Below are 21,088 nucleotides of genomic sequence, written 5' to 3' on the forward strand. Positions count from 1 at the left end.
AAACCTTTGTAATCACTTTTAAAATCTTGATTAAGGATAAGTCAGATTTGTTGTAAAACATTTTTGAGAATAAGAATTTAACCTCTACTTTGTTCTATATTCTGCTGTTTTTCTCTTCTTCAATGTTGGGAATGTTCTAGGGGTTTTGTTCTCTTTTTTAAAAAATGTGTTTGAAGTCCAACTTATGTAATCTTAACATGTCACGTTGGATACCTCACAGTAGTCACAGTTTAATTGATAGAAATTGTATCTGTGGCATTTTGAATGGAAGGGAGAAGAGACAGGATTTCAAATGCCTTTGGTTCTTGCTAAAGGATTTTTTTTTTAATTCTGTAACAAAGTTTGTCATGCTAGAACATGTCACAATTAGATGAGGATCTCTGCTCTTACAAAGTGGCCTATGTCAAACAGTTGTCCCAGCATTTCTAGTTCACAATACACATGATTTAGATGGTGTTCCTGTCCCAAAGAAGTGTACATCTTGCCAGCAGGTTTTTCAATCATACACAGCTGAGGAACTTAAAAGTCTTAACTTCCTGAGTTCCTGACAAAAGGAAGCATAGCTAGTTATAGAATGATCTTAAATCCGAGCTAAGTAAGTCTCATCTATGTTGTCTGGAACATTAGGTCTAGTGTTTTCAGTACAGGGAGAATATTTGAATTGGCAAACTATATGATACTGAAGAAGTCACTTTGGTGACAAAGAGATACAGACTATGGGTAGGCAATGTATGCTCTACGAGTTTGGGAAAACAAACAGAAATGAAAGCTTTCAAAAGAGGTAGACCTTATTTCACTCCAAGAAATCAGTGCCCATTAGCTTGGCAAACAAGTTAGGGAACGAAAAGGGTAATACGAGCTAAGTCTTCTGGTAATTTTTTTTAATTTTTGAGATTATAATATAACATCATTCCCCTGTCCCTTTCCTCCATCTTGGTTGAGTCTTTTTTTTTTTTTTTTTGAGTTTGACATATTTAAATCAGTATTATGACTTGCATTAAAAATCTATACAACTTTTGGGCATCAAGCATTTAAAGAATGTCTTCAATGTAAGTTAAGTCAAACATTGCTATTATTGGCAGAGTTAGTGACTTATTTTTAAATAGCTTTTAGATCTTATCTGTGTTTATTAAGAGCCAAGGGGAAGGGAAAGGAAACTTTTACTTAAAATGGAAGTATTTGATGTTCCTTCAGGAAGTGACACAGAGTCGGGCACCCTTTGGGATTTGAGTGACTCATACATACTGGTACTGAAAAAGATCAATTAGAATCTAGCTTATACTATTCTAGAATAGATCGCAAATATTTTCAGAAGATGAATTTGTTTCTAGATATGTAGTAGTGAAATCATGGGATGTCTGGTGTTCGATTGAAAACAATTCCAGTTAGAGAGGTAGGGCAAAGAGGAACAGGAAGGAATGAAGAAACAGTGGAAGTGTCTGTGGGGAAACCAGGAGAAATGGAGTACCTGCTGGTTTTGCAGATGGTGATTGTATATTATTTTCTCACATTTTTATACATTGAAAATGCTAATAGCACAAAACTTGACATATAATTAGCTAATTGTATAACTAGCTATGTCTGTTTGTAAACATCCAGTTTTACCTGGGAACGGCAAGCCTGTCAAAACATGATCCATGCCCATGTCGGATTGTAAAGGCGAAATGTGCTGCATGTGTGCCAAAAGGCAGCAAGGACTGTTTCTACACCTCTTGCTGTTTGACTTTCAGTCACATTCACATCGTAGGCTCAAAGCTCTTGAAGAGTTCTGTGGTATCTTCAAGTGTGAAACCTGAGTAAATAAAAAACATGATCACAGGCTAATTGCATGTAAAGAATGTGACTTTGTTGTGTTCTCAGTTTTTTTCCAAAGTGTTTTGTTAATAATGCTTGCAACTTTATTTATTAATTTATTTATTCATTCATTCATTCATTCATTCATTCATCTGTTGGCACTAAGGACTGTGAGGTCTGAGCCCCTCATATTGTTAATGCTAGAGAAATACTCTGCCACTAACCTGTACTCTGAATCTCCCTACTTTAGCATTGTTTGTTTAGGCTGCATTTGTTTACTTTTTTAGACAGGGTTTCCTTATGTAGCCTATCCTGTCTTCGAACTTTTGTGTAGCCCAGGGACTCACAATCCTCCTGCCTCACACTCCCAAGTTCTGTAATTCTAGGTATCTCCGTGCTCAGCTCACGAATATGCATTTTGCAAACCCACTTGAGATGACTAGATAGACTAACTTCCTGAAAGGTAGGTCTGCTCGCTCCCATCAATGCTTATTCCTTCAGACAATTTTTGGTGTGTACTTGTTGTGAGCCAAGATACAAAATCATGGCATAATCTTCTCTCTTTTTAAGAAGCCAGGAAGAAGTAAGTGTCAGAGACAGAAAAGGCAGAAGGCAGTCGGCACACTGTGGAATTTAGGAAATGTTTACTGACTCACACCTATGATCATGTGTTGCATCTCCTTTAAAGTTAGCCAAACAGAACATTTGAGGTTTGGGCATGGTAGTCTATGTCTGTAATCACAGAATTTGGGAAGCAGGGACAAGAGAATCAGGAGTTTAAGGCCAGCCTAAGGTACATGAATCCTTATTATCTCAAAACAAAAAGAAGCAAATCCACAAAATTTTAGGATGGTATAGTTAGTTGCCAGTATTAAAGAAGTAGAAAGTGGGCAAAAATAGCATAGGTTAAATCGATATACGAGTTTTCAAACAAACAAGTCTCTGCCCCTTTATTCTTCTCAGGAATCTTTAAAGGCTCTGTAGGGATCATGAGACAAGGCATGCAAAGGAAAGCAACATCTTTACATTTCCAAGGAGAGAGGCGTTTAAGTCCCCTTAAAGGTTTTGAATACATCCAAGTTAAAATTAGACTTAAAGGAAGGAAGTTCATAGGACAGAGCAAAGGGTAAAGGAAGCCTTCAGCAACAGCTGTCCAGATGCTGGCCCTTGTTAAGATTTAATTATTTAAAGCTGGAGAGACAGAGATGACTCCATGGTTAAGAGTGCTTGCTGCTCTTCTGAGGACCTTGGTTCAAATGCCAGCAGTCACGTGACTACTCTAACCATCCGAACTGATGTCCACTTTGGCCTCTGTGAGCACACAGACATACATGCATGGTAAAAAAGAAAAACCGCTCAAAATAAAAGGTAAATCATTTTAGAAATATATATTTATTTATAATGTGTGTGTGCATGTTTTGCTTGCTACTTGACGGGTGTGCACCACACATGTAGTGCCCTTGGAAGCCAGAAGAGGATTTCAGATTCCCTGGAACTGGAGTTACAGACATATTTCATCTACCACAGGGTGCTGGGGACTGAGCTGAAATCCTTTACCAAAGCAGCCAGCTTTTTTTTTAAACTGCTGAGTCATATCTCCAGTACCAAGTAATACGACTTTTCAAATTACAAGTACCTTTGAACTCGTTATCTGACTTTTTGTTTAATACGGTCATTCACGTGTCGTTTGGTAATACACCTGATTGAATCTAGTGTCTCGTGAATGCTGGGCAAGCACTCTACCACTGGACTGCATCCCCAGCCTCCTCTTCACGTATAATTTGGAAGCATAATCTGGCTAAGTTGTGCTGATTGCTGTTGAATTTAGAATCCCTTAGCTTCAGCTTGCCCAGTACGTAGGATTATAATGCTGTCCCACCAGGCCAAACCTATGCTACTTAACCAGAGTGAACCAAGAAGTGGAGCTGGAAAGATTCTTCTGTAGTTAAGAGTTCATACCGCCTTGCAGAGACATGAGTTCTATTTCAGCTACCACATTAGGCAGCTCCTACACCTGTAACTCCACCTGCAAGGGGAGCCCATGTCCTCTGCCTTCCATGCGTGTGCATGCACACGAATAGATGAATATTTTCAGAAAGAACGAACCAAGAGTACTTGCTGCACAGATCCAGAGTCTTTCAAGCAGTGGTTTCATTCCCCACGTTGTAATTCTGTACAACCCAAATAACCGATGGAGCTATGCCTAAAGCTCAAATGCTGTTGGTTTTGTGAAGAACATCTAAAGACGTTCTCTGCTTTTGTTTTACAGTGTGTCACCGAAATGTCAAACATAATTCCCAGAAGTTGTAAGCCTGAAAAATAACTGCGCTAAGCCAAGTCTGTTGTATAGTTGAACATTCCTTGCATAGTTTGTTGTTGTTGTTTTTGTTGTTCTTGTTGTTGCTGTTGTTGTTGTTCACATTGAGTATGAAAAAACCTGGATATTTACTATAAAAAACAATTGGCAAGACCAGGTATGGTGGTAAAGACCTTTAATCCCAACATTTAGAAGCTGAGGCAGGTGAATATTTGTGACTTCCAGACCAGCCTGGTCTAGATACTGACATCTTAGCTTATGGTAAAAAAAAAAACAAAAAAAAAACAAAAAAAACAAAGAAGTAATGGGCAAGGGCCATGAAATAGAGAGGTAGCTCAGATGGTAGCATTCTCAGCACCACATAAACCAAGTATCTAGGTACAAATCCCAGCATTCAGGATCTAGAGACAGGTGAGCCAGAGGTTTAAATTTATACTTGATTACATGGTAAAGTCCAAGCCAGCTTGGACTACATGAGACCCTGCCTAAAAACAATAATCAAACATGATTTAAAAAATGCTAAAATGTCAGAATGAAACCTAGTATAAATCAATAGAAAACAAAAGGAAAAAAAAGACCCAGAAGACCAAAACGATCTTTTTGTGTTTATAGGCGTTAAGTGCACAGACGCACTGGGTCATGATTTCAGGACAACTGCTGCTGTCAGTTCTTACTGTCTACCTTCTGGAAGGCAGGGTTACTTCATTGTTTGCCACTAAAGACAGCAGACAAGCTGGCCTCAGAGCTTCTGGGGATTCTTCTATGTCCAGCTTCATGCTGTAGGAACACTGGTATTTTAGACGTATGCTATTGTGCCCAGCTTGACGTAGGTTCTCTTGGCCTTGGGCTTACGCGCAAGCTCTATGCCCATACCCACTGAGCTGGCTTCTCATCCGGAAATATGCAAGTATCACAAATACTGATGTGATATGGTTAGGAATTGTCAAAAAAATTAAAAAAGTCATCATGCCTTTCTGCATTTCAGAACTAGGAGCCTAAAAGAAGTGTGAGTACATTTGTGATTTGACTATTTTCTTTTGACTTTCTTTTTTTAAGATTAATTTATTTTTATTTATATGAGTACACTATAGCTGTCTTCAGACACTCCAGAAGAGTGCATTGGATCCCACTACAGATGGTTTTGAGCCACCATGTGGTTGCTGGGAATTGAACTCAGGACCTCTGGAAGAGCAGTCAGTGCTCTTAACTGCTGAGCCATCTCTCCAGACCTCTTTGACTTGTACAAAGCATTGAATGAAAATGTTAATGTAGGGCCAGACATGGAGGAGTTCTCACCAGGCAGAGCCAGGCAGATCTTTGAGTTCAAGGCCAGCCTGGTCTACAGAGTTAGTTCCAGGACAGCTAGAGTTAAACAGAAAAAAAAAATCTGTCTCAAAAACAAAACGAAACGACAACAGACAAACCAAAAACCAAACAGACAAACAGTCCCCCCCAAAAAAAATATAGAGAGAGAACATAGAAAGAAATGATGTATAGATTCTTAAGCTATTAAAACAACTGCTTTACCAAGATTACACGAAAATTTGCTTCAAGGAGAAAAGTTCTGAAAGAGAAAGAAAATTGACTGTATGATGAGTGTTTGGCTATGTTTACATTAACACAGAGTTCCTGTTAAGCTTTTGGCAGTCTTCAAAATTTGTGCTCAGCTGAGAGAAAGATCAGAAGGCTGGTACAGCACTGGGCATCAGGCTGCTCAAGAAGAAACCTCTCAGTGGGGAGAGGAGGCACCTAGCCTCACCGAGACTTGAAGTGCCAGGATGGGGGAGAGTCTAGGGGCCCCACCTGCTCAGAGAAGAAGGGAGGGGGGATGGGGCTGGGGCTGGATGGGGGCAGGAGCAGGATGTAAAGTGAATAAATAAAACATTAAATTAAGGGGTTGGGGATTTAGCTCAGTGGTAGAACACTTGCCTAGCAAGGGCAAGGCCCTGGGTTCGGTTCCCAGCTCAATGGAAAAAAGAAAAAAGAAAAAAACATTAAATTAAATTAAAAAGAGAGAGACTTCAGTAGAACCTTGAGGTTGACAGTGATGTAGTAGGAAGGGAGGAAAGGGAAAGCAGAAAGAGAGACTGAGAACAGGAGAGTGGAGAGAAGTCTTAATCCAATGTGGTGCTGTGGAAGTTGACAGGGTAAGGTCGGAAGAAAAGCTCAAATCAAAAGGATCTTTCAAAGCTGGGCCAGGGTGACAGATACCTGCAATCTCAGCAAGAGGGAAGTTTAGTCTCAAAAATACAGAAGTCAAAGTTGACACAGGAAATTGGTGTAAGTAGTGGGACTCCAAGCAGATGGTACACAATGCAGTTATAGCTTGATGAATTTGGGGATCGGACATAATCGACTGGTTGTGTATGCTAGTTATGACTCATTTTTAATTTGAAAGAAAATCTGAATGGACTGTGTCCAAGGCACACAGCAGTGAATATTCAGTAAGTTGTTGAACTTTCATCAGAGAGTGGTTAAATATTGACTGTTTCAGATAGGTCTGTGGTTTGAGACTTGGTTCATCTATTTCTAGCTATGAGTTTGAAGTGATTTCTCTAAAGCCAGTTGTTTGTTAAGGCGTATGCACACACACACACACACACACACACACACACACACACACACCAAAATGATTTTTTAATTTCAATAATAATATTTCCAAGACTCTATTTTTCTATTTTTCTTAGAAGTAGCTTCCATTTTACCTGTGGAGCAAGTAGCTTACCCCGCAGTGAATATGTCCTCTGCGATTATGAGTGGCTAAAATAGAAACACAGAAGGACGTGCTGATACTTCACAGAAGTTGTTATTACCTACACTTCAGGCACTGTGATACAGGTTAGGTGGATGCCAATGAGACGTGATACTGATCAATGAGATAAGAGTATTAAATGCTATTTTGGGATAACTATATTTTCTATAAATAAATGTTAATTGGGCATGGTGGTGCATGTTGGTAATTAAAGCACCTTGGAGACAGAGATAGGAAGATAGCAAATTCAAAGCTAGCCTGGGTTACATAGCAAGATCCTATGGAGAGACTACTGAAACTTCTAGAATTGATCAAATGTGAGACCATAAAGGGACATGATGAAAGAAAATCTCAAAGTTTGTAAGAAAGAATCCAAGAAGTTTAATGACGGACTCACCCAAAGGGAACAAATTTTGTGGGCAACAAGTGTCTCAAACGTATTTGCCTGGAGACTATGAAAAATGGAGAAGTTGGATATGAAGCCTGGTATATAAGGGGTGAGGGAAAGTAACGAGGCCAGGAATGGGACTCACTGAAGAGAGCATCTGGCTAGTATGCTCCAGGTCCGGGCTTTGAGTCATAGTACTGAGAAAAGGAGGGGAGGAGATGGCAGTGAGGTTGACTTGAATAACTCTTGTTGAACTTCACCTCCTTTTTTCAGGTCTCAGCTAGACTCTGACCTTCTGTAATCATGCCTGTCCGTAACCCTAGGCAAAATAAAAGCCCAAGCCTTCCTGTATTACTGCAGCTCCAGATAGCACCTTCTCTTTCTGACTCCTAAGCCCAGCATATAGGTCTCCAGTCTTTAAGACAAAGGTCTTACCACATCCATGGAAATGGTCGCCGACACCTACCATTCAACATGTATGACCATGATAGCCCTGGTATGATGTGCTGCTTCCCCTCACTGGACAATAAACTCTTCTAGAGAAAAGAGGCTTTGGGGTCCTAATGGTTTATATTCGTGGCACTGGACTCACTGCCTAATATGTATTAAGCCTTCAGTGAAGGCTTGGTGAGTGTCGATGAGTCATGAGTGAATGTGTTAGACACTCAGGTTGAAATCTGCCAAGGGCATTAGGAAATAATGGCACTGAAGTTTGAGTAATCACAGGAAGAGATGGTGAGCATTAGCCCAGAGTGGCACACACCCATCCAGCCTAGAGACTGGCACTGTTGACTTACCTAATTTGAGGAGGAGGCAGGGTGGCAGTTTCTGTTGGTACAGGTAGGAATGTGAAGTGTGGGTGTTCCAAGGCGCTGCATGCTTTGAATGGAAAAAGGTGACAAATAATATCTCCGTTGTTGTTGTTGTTGTTTTTGCCTGCTCTAGAATTGCTTGCCCACAATGGTGGCTACATCTTTGTGGTTTCCTCCTCTTTTCTAACAAAATAATATATTCTTCCATGTTTTCATCGCCTCTTGATTGCTTTCTGCTTAGGGAGTTTTAAGTCATAGACCCAGCAATCTTTAATCAACATTTTTCCAATTCCGTTTTTACCACATTTACTAGCGGTTGTCAATGAAGTCTATGGTGAATATCCTGTAGGTTAGCTTCCTTGCTTTCTGCTGGGCTGGAAATGAAACTCTTGGCACTAGACAGGCTCGTTAACGCCGAGCTACAAGCACAGCTGGGTCCCTGTTCTATCCTTTATTTGCCCAGTTCAGTTCCAGGAGGGGAAAAAAAAAGTACAGAATTCCTAATCCAAACTGATTACCCATGAAGGAGTTCCTGAATGTGCCACCCTTCCTCCTGATGCTGCCATGGTACAGAATGACACGCACTAGTAAATCCACTGTCCAATAAACTACATTCCAAATGTAAGTACCTGAAGAAACCGGATGAGGACTCCCCCCACGCCCCCAACCTCGAACAGCCTTCAATTTTTGAGTAATAGTTTCAGGTGGTTTTAAGTAAACCATTCTCAGCAAGGATGTGTGTCCAAGGTTTCTGTATAGTTACATGAGCCAGTGGAGTGGTTTCATAACTGCTGTATTGTTAGTCAAACACCGGAATTAGGGATGACTTCATAAGCATAAGATTCTTCTATGGGTGACGCCCTGAATCTGTCCCCTGTTGTACGCCGTATCCTTTTATGAGCAAAACAAACAAACAAGGTTTTGTTTCCTTTCGTTTTATACCCGGAGTTGAAAATCTGTTTTCCTATCTCTCAGATGTTTCGGAAAGAGAGCTCCCCCAACTCCTGCTGCTTTCTGTGTTCGGAACTGTCAGGCAGACAAATGAGAACAAAGGCAGAGTGAAAAGTTTTGCAGACTGGAGAGCTTGGGAGCATTATTCCTTGGCCACTATTTCATTTGCCTAAATGAAATGGAGGGAAACATATATAGTTCTGTTCACTGCGTATTAGTACTCTTTTTTTTTTTTTGGTTCTTTTTTTCGGAGCTGGGGACCGAACCCAGGGCCTTGCGCTTCCTAGGCAAGCGCTCTACCACTGAGCTAAATCCCCAACCCCAACGTATTAGTACTCTTACATAAACAAAGTTCAGTTTTGTGGTAGGACAGGCTGCAGGGGGAGGGGTAAAAAAAAATTTCAAAGGGCCTTTCCCTTGTCTGTCATTCATTATTAAATTGGCTTTAAACGTGAATCGTAACCTTACTTCTTTATCTTTTATTCGGCATTATTGCTCATGAGAAAATGTTCAGATGGAGAGGAATGTGACAATATCAACAAGCTGATGATGACTTCGAAGTATTGATACTAAAATTACTTTTATTTTTTCAAATTAATCACTTGCCTACACCTCAAGATCTTTGGCCTTGTGAAAGAGCCAAATTGAGTCATATGTAAAAAGTGACTGACAGGTTTTTTTTCTAATGCTCGTCTTTCTTAAACTGCGTTGACTGAAGGCTTGTAATTTTTATATATGAGGGAGGCTTGTTATACTCTGTAGTCAATAATTATAGGGGAGATGAGACAGCTCTTCAGGTATCCCATTTAAAAGACTCTCAGTAGAACTTATGCCTGATATTTATTGTCTCTCACAATTACTTATGGAGTTATTTATTCCCCGTTTTCTTTCTCCGAGGATTTGAAGTTGCTATATAATGGTTTGTAGCTTATAATTTGCCTTCACATACGTCATCTTTAATCTTTACGAGGACCGCGGGAAACAGGCATTATTAGTGCTATTTGCAAATGAGAAGCCGAGGCTCAGAGAGATGAAATAAACGTCCTCACGGACTGACAGTTAGGAAGTAGCCAGACCAGGGTACTGATTGATGATGGCCTCTCATTGCATGCCCAAGAGGAATCCACTATGTCCGTGGGAGAAAAGCAATTGCCAGGCATGGCAAGCATTCAGGAAGTATCCAGAGGCAGCAATGATAACAAATTGTCTGTTTCATATGAGAGCCCGTCTAGGATACTTTGGGGAGAACACGTATAAAAATAAAGAAAAAAAAAGAACAGAAATGAGATAATTTCAGTAAGATCTAAGCATTTCCTAATTCTATAGAAAGACTACATAGTTCTATTCCCAGCATCCATGGAGTAGGGTGGGCAGGGGCAAGGGGGGCAGGTCACAACCGTTTATACCTAAAGATGCAGTGGACTGATGTTCTTTTCTGGCCTCTACAGGCACTGCACTCAAGACGTGTACACCCAACACACATGCACATGTGCACATCGCGTGCGCGCGCGCACACACACACACACACACTCAAAAAGAATATTAAAATATTTTTAAAGTTAGGGGTGAGGATAAAGGGGGAGCCAAAAGGCCTGTTGAGGAGGGATTTGAAAGGGAGGAAGTTTAACGGAAGGGTGCACATTCCTGTCAGCTGCAATAAGGGTGACAAGCAGGGGTGGTTTACATTGTGGCTTAAATCTTTTCATTTTCTTACTGATTAAAAAAAAAACAGAAGTGATATGTAGTATGTGAATGAAGTAAGTTGTTTAGAGTTTTATTTTTGCTTGACCTACCCTAAGTTATTATGGATTCAAACTAACCAAACCAGAAAGGGCCTTTAGAAATAGAGGTCAAACCAAATGTTTTAGATTTTCTCACTCCAAAGGCTTTTGTGCCGCTGTTCACTATATATAATTCGTGGAAATGGCTAATTTTTCATTAAAAACATGATGACTGGGCATGGTGGCATAACTCTTTCATTGCAGCTTGATGAATGGTAGAGGTGGGAGGTTGCCAGTAATTTGAGGTCAGGCTGGAGCTACATAGGGAGTGCCTGTTCAGCCAGGACTACAAAATCACACCCCAATTTAAAGCAAAACAAAATGATCACTTAAAATGTATGTAAACAGAAGTATAATTAATCCTATTTAGTATTTTTGTGATTGGCACTGTTAAACATCATACGATACGTAAAACAAACTTGGAATTATCACCACAGGGTTACAGCTTATTGCTGTAGGATGTTTGACCATATTATGAACCCAGAGATTCTGGTATTTACTAAAATAGCCTGTTTCTAGTTGTGGTGTAACTCAGCCTTAGCGCGCACCTTTAATCGCAGCACTTGGGAGGCACATGCCTTTAATTAAAAACAGTAAAGGTAAAGTTAATGTGTAGAAAGAAGCACCCGTGTTTGTACATTAGGTCTAATTGAGTGGCAGATGAAGTGACTAATGAGATTTGACAGAATAGGATATGCTCCAACTTTCAGGAGAAGAGAGAGGAAAGGGAAGCTACTACCTAAGGGGCAGTGCAGAGAGAAGGAGGCAGGCATTTTTGCTGGGCGAGTTTTACAGAAGACAGAAGGAGCCAGAAGGTTAGAACATATTGTCAACGTGAGTGTGGGGCAAGCAGAGCGATTTGGGAGAAGGGAAGAGAAGCCAGATTGAATCCGTTAGTGTGGAGAGGGGTTTGAACCAGAACAGCTAAATTGAATTAGCTGACAAGAGTTCAGAAAGGGAGAGAAAGGGTGAGCTTATTTAGCAATGTCTCAGAGGCTAAAAAACATTCTAGGCCTAGATAAAATTATACATTGGACGTAGGTGAGATGCTTCTAGGACTAGGCCTAGGTTAGAAGACTGAGGGAGTAGGCTACAGACACAATAATTACTTCAAGCAAATAAAACTTAACAGCTGCAGCTACATCTTAATTTTTTTTAAAAAAAAAACCATTTTATTATTTTTAAACCAAGTGGCTACTTGATTTTGAGTCAACATTGTTTCTTTGCCTGTTTGTGTGCTTATTTGTGGCAGATAGGGTGTCACCAAATACCCTTATCGGCCTAGGACTTGCTATGTGAAACAAAATGGCCCTGAACTCGGAGATCAGCCTGCCTTTGCCTCCCAGGTGGTGAGATTGAAGGCATGGGCCACCACTCCTGACTCCGCAGTTTTTCACAATGTATTTTAGTTTGGGAAATTAAAATATAATGACACAATTTTCCCCTTTACTCCTTACAACTTCACACATGTAGGCCTCTCCCTCAAATCATGGCGTCTCTTTTTATTGGATATTTTATTTCCAATTCAAATGTCATCCTCTTTCCAGGTTTCTCCTCCACAAAGCCCCATCCCATTCCCCCTCCCTCATGACTTCTTTTTTTTTTGTTCAGTTTTTATTATTTAAAATAGCTACCTCTGGGCTCTGGGTAGACCTCAGTTAATGCTATGCTTACTTAATATTCCTGGAACCATAGGTTCTATTCCTAGTACTGAATATATCAGGCAGTGCATGGCTATAATCCCAGCATTTAAAAAAGGAGATGAATGGATGACCGTGACATGGTGATAACAAGTTTGAGCCAGCCTGGGCTACATGAGACCCTCCAAAAATGGTGAAAATGTACAATGACAAAATGTATGTCTAACTGGAGATACTTGTTTCTTTTTAAAACCTTTTAAATATTTGATATCGTAATTTAATTACATTGCTCCCTTCCCTTTTCTCCCTCCAATTCTTCCCATGTTGCCCACAACCCCTTCTTTTTCTCCTTTTCTTTATTATTGTTGTATATATTTAAATTATAAATTTTAAATCATATCTAGTATATAATAACAATTTAACATAGTATGTGTTTGTTAACATATAGTTGTGGAATCTACATCAAAACCAAATATATTTGTTTTGACTGGTTTCTTTATCTCCCTTTTAATAAGAGTGTTTGATAGGTCTCAGTCTGACTGACATTTGAAATCAGTATCTTATTTTACAGGAATTATTAGCCAAGTGATGTGGACTGTCACTATGGCGCAGCTGGAACACACACACAAACGAGATTCTGTCATGCAGTGCTTTTGGGTTATACCTTGGTGCTTTCAAATCCGCTTAGTGTAGCTTAAGATTTTGTCATTGGGAAGTTGCCACCAAGTGAGACCTTCTGAGTTCAACTTCACACACTGAAGAGAGAATCTGACTTTGAAATGCATGCTGTGATAGATGTACCACACACACACACACACACACACACACACACACACACACACACTGAGAGAGAGAGAGAGAGAGAGAGAGAGAGAGAGAGAGAGAGAGAGAGAGAGAGAGAGACAGAGAGAGAGAGCTTGTCATTGGTTGGCTTTCTTTATTTTGGGTGTAGATACATGGTTACCTATTCAGTGTTTTCGTAGGTTGCAAGCTTACTTACTGTGTTTGTAATTTAGCAAACGCTGTTGTTACATATTCTTCATGAACTGTTTTGAAGAAAGAGCCTTTTGCTTCCTTCCCTTTAGATCTTCACATGGACGAGATGGCAACCACTCAGATTTCCAAAGATGAGCTTGATGAACTCAAAGAGGCCTTTGCAAAAGTTGGTGAGTGCATTCTGCCACAGCCAGAGGAAAGGTGCATTTATTGGGTCTTAAAGTGAGATCGCTAGAAATTACCATAGATCAGACTTTGCCTGAGCAATACAGCGAGACTGACTCCAAATATCAAACCAGAACTAGATGTGTAAAGTTTTAGATATTATAGTGAAAACTGTATTAATTTGGGCAGACATTGCTTACTTGAATTCAATCCTGGGGACCCACTTGGTGGAAGGAGGAAACTACATACACACAAACACCCAAATGAAGACATAAAAGTCATAAATTTTATTACGATTTCTTTACAAGTACTGTATTTATATCATTTGCAGTCTCCCCTCTTTTTCCCTCAATGTCCATGTCCCCAATACTCCCTCTCAACTTCTCAAACTCATCTTCATATCTATATATATATGTGTATATATATATATATTATTATAGATGTGTATATATATGTATATATGGGTGTAATATATATAAGTACTATATATGTATATATGTGTATGTATATGTATGTGTGTATGTATATATATGTATATGTATGTATATATGTGTATATATGGGTATAATAATATATAAGTATTATATATGTATATATGCATGTGTATATGTATATGTGTGTATATGTGTGTATATATGTATATTTGTATATACCTGTATAATGTGTGTGTGTGAATTTTTAAATTTGAAAGATATTTTAATAGTATCTAGTATTTAATGTGGTCAATCATTTTTATCCTAAAGTCCTAGTCATTAAATCTAGAGTGCTGTGGCACATGAAAATTTGGTGATATATGTTGTATAATTAGAATATTTTTCATATCATGTTTTTCTGAGGTTAGTGTTTAGGTGAATGCTGAAGCATTAGTTAGATTTCCCTGTTCCTGTGGTATTTATTTGTTGAGAAAAGAGTCTCATTCTATATCCAGGCTAGTCTTGACTGCACTATGTATACTGTTCATCCTGCTAACAGGCATCAAAAAGGGAATGGCATATCAGAATGTCATGATTTTCCCCTAGAACAGAGTATTGAACCCAAAATCTCATGACAAGCAAGTCCTCTACAGTTGAGCGGCACCCTCAGCCATTTATGTTTTGAGACAGTCTCCCTGAGCTGTTCTGGCTGATACCAACTTGTGATCCTGTCACCTAACACAGGAATTGGAATTACAGACACATGCCAACATACATGGCTTGTTTTCTTTGTTGTATATTTGTTTGTATACATACATGCTAGACCAACTATCTACCAATAAGTAACATTACCATCTTTTCCTTTCACTTTTTATTTTGAGACAAGGTCTGCCCAGATTGCCCAGACTAACCTTGAACTGACTCTATAGCCCATCTAGGTCTTGAATCTGCTATCTGTCCTATTTCCTGGACTTCCTCCAGTAGCTGGCAATGCAAGCCTGGGCTACCAGGCCCAGTTTTGTTTTGTTTTGAACCTTTTAACATCATATCACACGCCTTCCAATTGCGTAGCTATGGAAGCAATGCATATTGTTTTCATTCTATGCAAAGATCAAGTCTGTAAAGGATAAAGTGAAATGGAGTAAGAACTAACTGCTGATATGAATACTCATAAGACAGAGCATGTGCTTAAGCTTTGGCTCTCAACCTGTGTTTATAAACACAGACCCGATCTCCAAAAATATCTACATTACAATTCATTACAGTAGCAAAGGTACAATAATGAAGTAGCAACGAAAACAATTTGATAGTTGGTGGTCACCCAACATGAGGAACTCCATTAAAAGCGTTTCTCTATTAGAAAGGTTGAAAACCCCTGGCTTAAGGTAAACCCAAACTAAAGGGAGTAAAGTTAGAGTATAATGGTTTGTTATTTAAATCAGAACTACTCTGAAACTGATGTTAAAATTCCTATTAATATAAAATTTAAAAAGATACCTGTCTACGTTCCCTTTTGATTCATTCATTCATTCATTCAGTCAGTCAGTCAGTCAGTCAGCCAGTCAGTCTGTCATTTTTGAGACAGTCTCTTTTACACCAGGTTGGTCTTCAGATTGATTCCAAATAGCCCATGATGACGTTGAACTCTTCTTCCCCTTCGTCCACCTCCGTAGTGCTAAGATTAAAGGCATTAGCACCTGTCTTAGGATTTTATTCCTATGAAGAGACACCATGACCTCAACAACTCTTACTAAAAAAACAGACATTGAGTTGGCGGCGGCTTATAGTTCAGAGGTTTAGTCCATTACTGTTATGACAGGGTGGATGGCATGCAGACAGACATTGTGCTGGAGATGCAGTTGTGAGTTCTACATCTTGATCTACAGGCACCAGAAGGAGACTGTGTATCATACTGAGCATACCCTGGGCATCTAATACCTTGAAGCCTGCCCTCCAACAAGGCCACACCTACTCCTACAGGGCCATATACCCTTAGTGTCACTCCCTATGGGCAAAAATACTACACATGAGTCTAGGGGAGGGCATTCTTATTCAAGGACCAAGCCTTCGTGCATGCTAGGCAAATGCTTCGCCAACTGAGCTACATACCTACGTATGAACCTAATTTCTATAACAGCATTTATATTAATAGAAACCACATACCCTGAGGAGAATAATAATGCCCCAGCTAGAGTGGCTATTCATATCCTATCATAAGTCTAGATAGAAAAGCTTAAATTGTTCTGAATCATCATTTTATGTGTGTATATTTTGCAAAGCAGTATAATAACTTGCTGCACATATGACTCACTGGGAGAATGGAAGTACATAGGTGAAATAGTCCATTGATGAAAACGAGAAAATGAGTCTTTGGTCATACGCGGTGGTGTTATTTTTTATTATTTTTTCCCTTTTGTCCCTTTAGAACTGTTCTTGCCATAATTGTTTTCGAAGCGTATTTTCTCTCACCCTTGTCTTTTGTTTCCATTCATCTGTCAGTGGTAGGAACAGTGTAGTTGGTTTCTGTGCAGGGACCATGACTCGCTAATGCTGCATTGCTTCCTCACTATGAAAGAAGGCCTTGACTTCATGTATTGCCTCTTGGAAATATTTACGTTCACTGTTTCTTTGAAATTAACGTTGAATGATATGTGACTTACTAAATGGAACTTGGAGTACTTTTTATGACTTAGCAGAATAACTGCTTTGCTAAGACATAATGATAGAGAATTGACCAATTATTGCCATAGTGAGAACAGGGTTAGATTATACTTAGCAAGGGAAGGATCAATTAGAACAGTGGTTCTTAATCTTCCTAATGCTTGACCCTGTAATACATTTCCTCATGGCCTAGTGACAACCCCAACCATAAAATTATTTCATTGCTACTTCATAAATAGAATTTTGCTACCCTTATGAGTTGTAATGTAAATAGATGGTATGCAGGATATCTGATATGCACCCCCTGTGAAAGGGTCAGACACCCCAAAGAGGTCACCACCCACAGGTTGAGAACCATTAGGTTACAGTTTTTACTGAAAAAATTCAGAACATCAACAAAAACAAAACTGCATCACTGTGTGAGTCTTTGCATTGCATAGGCAGGAGATAGGACCGTAAGAGCTACTGAAACCCTTCCCAGACACAGGTTTCACTATACAACCCCTTACTAATAAACAACCTGTCCCTCAACGATTCTTTTTTTTTTTTTTTTTTTTTTTGGTTTTTTTTTTCGGATCTGGGGACCGAACCCAGGGTTTTGCGCTTCCTAGGCAAGCGCTCTACCACTGAGCTAAATCCCCAACCCCATTTCTGCCATTCTTATTAATACTCTTTTGTATTTCTCCTCTAAATACCTAGTGCAGATGGCCCACGTGTTAGGTTCTCGATGAATATTTAATTACTTGAATATCAAGGAAACACAGTCTTTGATGTACTGGGATTTTACCATTTTCAATTGTACACTCAAAGGGTCTTTGCTACAAAGAATTTATTATTAAGGTTTTTTTGGCCATTCCACTGAAGCACATAAAAGCAGGGGTGGGGTGTCTGTGTGGGTGAATGTGTATGTGTCCGTGGGAGTGGGATACTTTGTGTGGGAAATGCATGTGCAGACTCTACCATTCAGAAACTCACTGAAAAGCTCACCCGACTCCTTTTTTTCCTACAAACCTTTTACATGGCATTGGATACGAAGCCCTCAGGCAGGTCTCAAAGGTGTTATGGAACTATTTTTTTTTTAATTTAAGGATCCCTTATTTATTAAACAAAGCTCTAGAACGTTATTTCCCTGGCGATGATGATTCTTCCCTACTCTGTGTGGTAAAGGAGAGCAGAGAGAGCTACTTGGTCTCACTTCATTTGTGACAAAATATGGAAATCATTTTCCTCATCTATTAACAGTAATAGCCTTGATTATCTACTTAGAAATTCAGCAAAATCACAGTGGGCAGAGAAAATCTCTGTAATCACGACTAATCACAGGGTTTGTTCAGTCAATTAATAGTGCTTTGAAACTCTCTTTACCAGCAATAAATTGAGTATTAGTATTTAAAGTTCTTTCACTAGCTCCTTGCACCTGCTTATGGTTCAGCTCTAATCATATGCAATTATTTTAATTATGCCAACAATTGTCTCAGGGTTAGTGGAAACCTTAGTGCCACCCTTCCCCCAACACAAAATGTTTCTGTTTTAATTTAAATACTGATATCCTGTGTGATTCTATTCTAAAGAGAATGCAGCTTAGTATGTTGGGGCCTGCCAAGGATTCTTGAAGTCTATAATCCTTGCACTAGGGTTGCTGAATGAAGAAGATCTCAACAGAACAGGGCTAGCCAAGGCTAGATAGGGAAACCCTGACTCTGTATTTTTTTAAGACAGAAATGGTGACACGTACTTCTAATCCCACTACTTGGGCACATCTTTGACAGTTCAAGGCCAACCCTGAGTTAAAAAAAACAAAACAAAACAAAACAAAAAAATACCAAAAAACTAGGAGAGAGTGGGTGGGGTGGGAGGGGATATAGTTTTCCTTTTTTTTGGGGTGGTGGCAGTACATGGTTTAAGCCTAGTACTGGAAAGGCAGAAGCAGGTGAATCTCTGTTTGAGGCTATCCTTGTATACTTAAGGAGTCTCAGAACAGCCAGAGGTACACACAGAGAAACCCTGTCTTGAAAACCCAATATGGGTGTATGTAATTTTTGTTTTCATTTTATGTATTCATTTACAAAGAGAATGTTTACCAGATACAAGATGTCTTTTTTATTGTAAGACTTTAATTTTGTATTGTTACTTCCCTTCATTAATGAATTTCGGGTGACTTAAAATACTCTCAGTTTGACATTGGTCCTGCAACCACTTCCTTAAAAATAGGACTTTGGAGAGCTGGAAAATTGTCTCAGTGTATATGGCTACTCTTGCAATAGAACTTTGTTCAATTCTAAGAACTCACATAGGGGGCTTAAAACCTCTACCACTCCAAGTCCAGATCAAACACGCTCTTCTGAACTCTGTGGACAGCTGCAATCCCATGTATGCATTCCCCACAACAGACACACACATAATTACAACCAGGACATATCTATAAAGAATAGTCATAAATATGACTTTTTTTCTTCTTCCACAAGCAGATTCTAGTAAACTTTTGTAAACATGAAAGTCAGGATTTTTGAAACACAAGAATACTGGGGTTACTTAAATGACAGGAATAGTATGGGTGCATTCTTTGAGGTTCCCACCAAAAGAAGCCAAAACATTTTGGTTATGGTGATTTTAACTGTACCAGGTTTCTCTTAGTCCAGAACATGGAACTGTTTCCAATTACTTGATATTCTGTAGTATAGAAAGCACATCACAATGCCACAAAAAATGGCAGTTTCATCCAGTTTCCTTTCAGTGTTGAAAGAAACTGCACCACTGCAGATTTGTTTAATTGTACCTAAAAATAGAAAAATATAAAAACTAGCAGGCGAGTTTTGTCAGGAAGTTGTGGAGGTGTTCGTTAGTATATAGAAGCAACTGGGCATTCACCAAACACACACACACACACACACACACACACACATACACACACACACACACAGAGAGAGAGAGAGAGAGAGAGAGAGAGAGAGAGAGAGATTATAAACATTTCTGAATATCCAGTCCTGACCTTCTACACTGGTCCAGTGTTCAAATCTAGGTGAACACCACTTTTGGGGGTCCACTCCTGAATGTCCAATATAGAGTACTAATTAGCAAGTTCTAGAATATCCTTAAATGGAACTCATTAAATATCCACCTCGTGTTCGTTGAACTAGGTTACCTCAGGAAGTAGACACTGAGCCCAGGGTTAGATACACATCTGAAGATAATTAGTAGCAGCCATTCCTTGTTTTTTTTTTTTTTTCAAGACAGGGCTTCTCTGTGTAGTCATGACCATCCTGGAACTTGCTCTGTAGATCAGAACAGCCCAGAACTCAGAGATTGGCCTGCCTCTGCCTCCTAAGTGCTAGCATTGAAAGTGCCCACAAGCACTGTCCAGCTAAGTTTTTACACTTTAATAGCTAATGAAAGCTCGGCTTTACTACTTAGATCTCAGGGGGTAATAAATAAAATACATGTATATAGGCTCCTGTAAAAGTCTTTTGACCAGTAGTGTTAGAAAAATTATTGGTAGATTTATTAATTTTATTTTCTGTGTTTTCCCTGCATGTGTGTTTGTGTGCCACATGTGTGTCTGGTACCTTCAGAGGTCAGAAAGGGGTGTCAGATTCCTTGGAACAAAAGTCCTGAATGATTTCAACCTCCCAGTGGGGTGCTGGGAGGTAAAACTGAGTTCTCTGCAAGAGCAACCAGTACTCTTAGATACTGAACCATCTCTCCAGCCTGTGGTCAAGCCTTTAAATCAATGATTTTATATGCACTCAACATCGTGCATGTTTCTCTAAGACCATTGTTATGCACTTAACTTCTCTATCAATTTCTTTTATTTAAAAAGTTTTGAGAATATATTAGTTAAGGGAACCTAGACTTTTCAATTCCAGCCTTTTAAAAAAAAAAAAACTGTATGTCTCTTGTGTTAAATTGTAATGAGCACTGTCCACAATGGGTTAATGTAGATGCCTTATATGAAGGCACACAGTTGCAACTTCTTTTCTAGAAAAACACCATATTTAGACAGTCTCAAGAAGAGTAAAAGACACACACACACACACACACACACACACACACACACACACTCCCCTGAGGGTCAAAGGAAATCCTCGTTTTTCTTACTGTTAGATTTAGAACACAAAAGTAACACCTTAAAAGATGCTTTGGAAGGCATGGGTTACAATGCATACCACCTAGGCAAGGGCAGTGTAAAACAGCGGCCAACATAAAAACCACTTGAATTCTGGCTCAGCCTTCTCCAGACAAGGACTTAAAATAGCTTAAATAACAGGATGCAAGGGGAGGGAAAACATTTCCTTTTAAGGATATGCATTCTTGGTGTGATTCAAACTTCTGCAGGAACATAAGTTTATTTACTTTGAGGTTACTTGGGGGAGGGTGTGGAAAGGAAATAAACGCCATTTAAACTAATACTGGGTAAAAAA

The 21,088-nt window shown here is 39.3% G+C and overlaps 1 protein-coding gene across 1 annotated transcript in view; it reads left to right on the plus strand.

Moving 5' to 3' along the window:
- Positions 1-21,088, plus strand: part of Pls3 (plastin 3) — an 88,237-nt gene that overhangs the window by 35,098 nt on the left and 32,051 nt on the right. The window contains 1 exon segment of the mRNA XM_032890024.1: positions 13,521-13,601. Within this exon segment, the coding sequence (XP_032745915.1) occupies positions 13,529-13,601 (73 nt within the window). The 5' untranslated portion in view covers positions 13,521-13,528.

This window comes from Rattus rattus, chromosome X (assembly GCF_011064425.1).
Source record: "Rattus rattus isolate New Zealand chromosome X, Rrattus_CSIRO_v1, whole genome shotgun sequence".
In the NCBI taxonomy this organism is placed as follows: domain Eukaryota; kingdom Metazoa; phylum Chordata; class Mammalia; order Rodentia; family Muridae; genus Rattus; species Rattus rattus.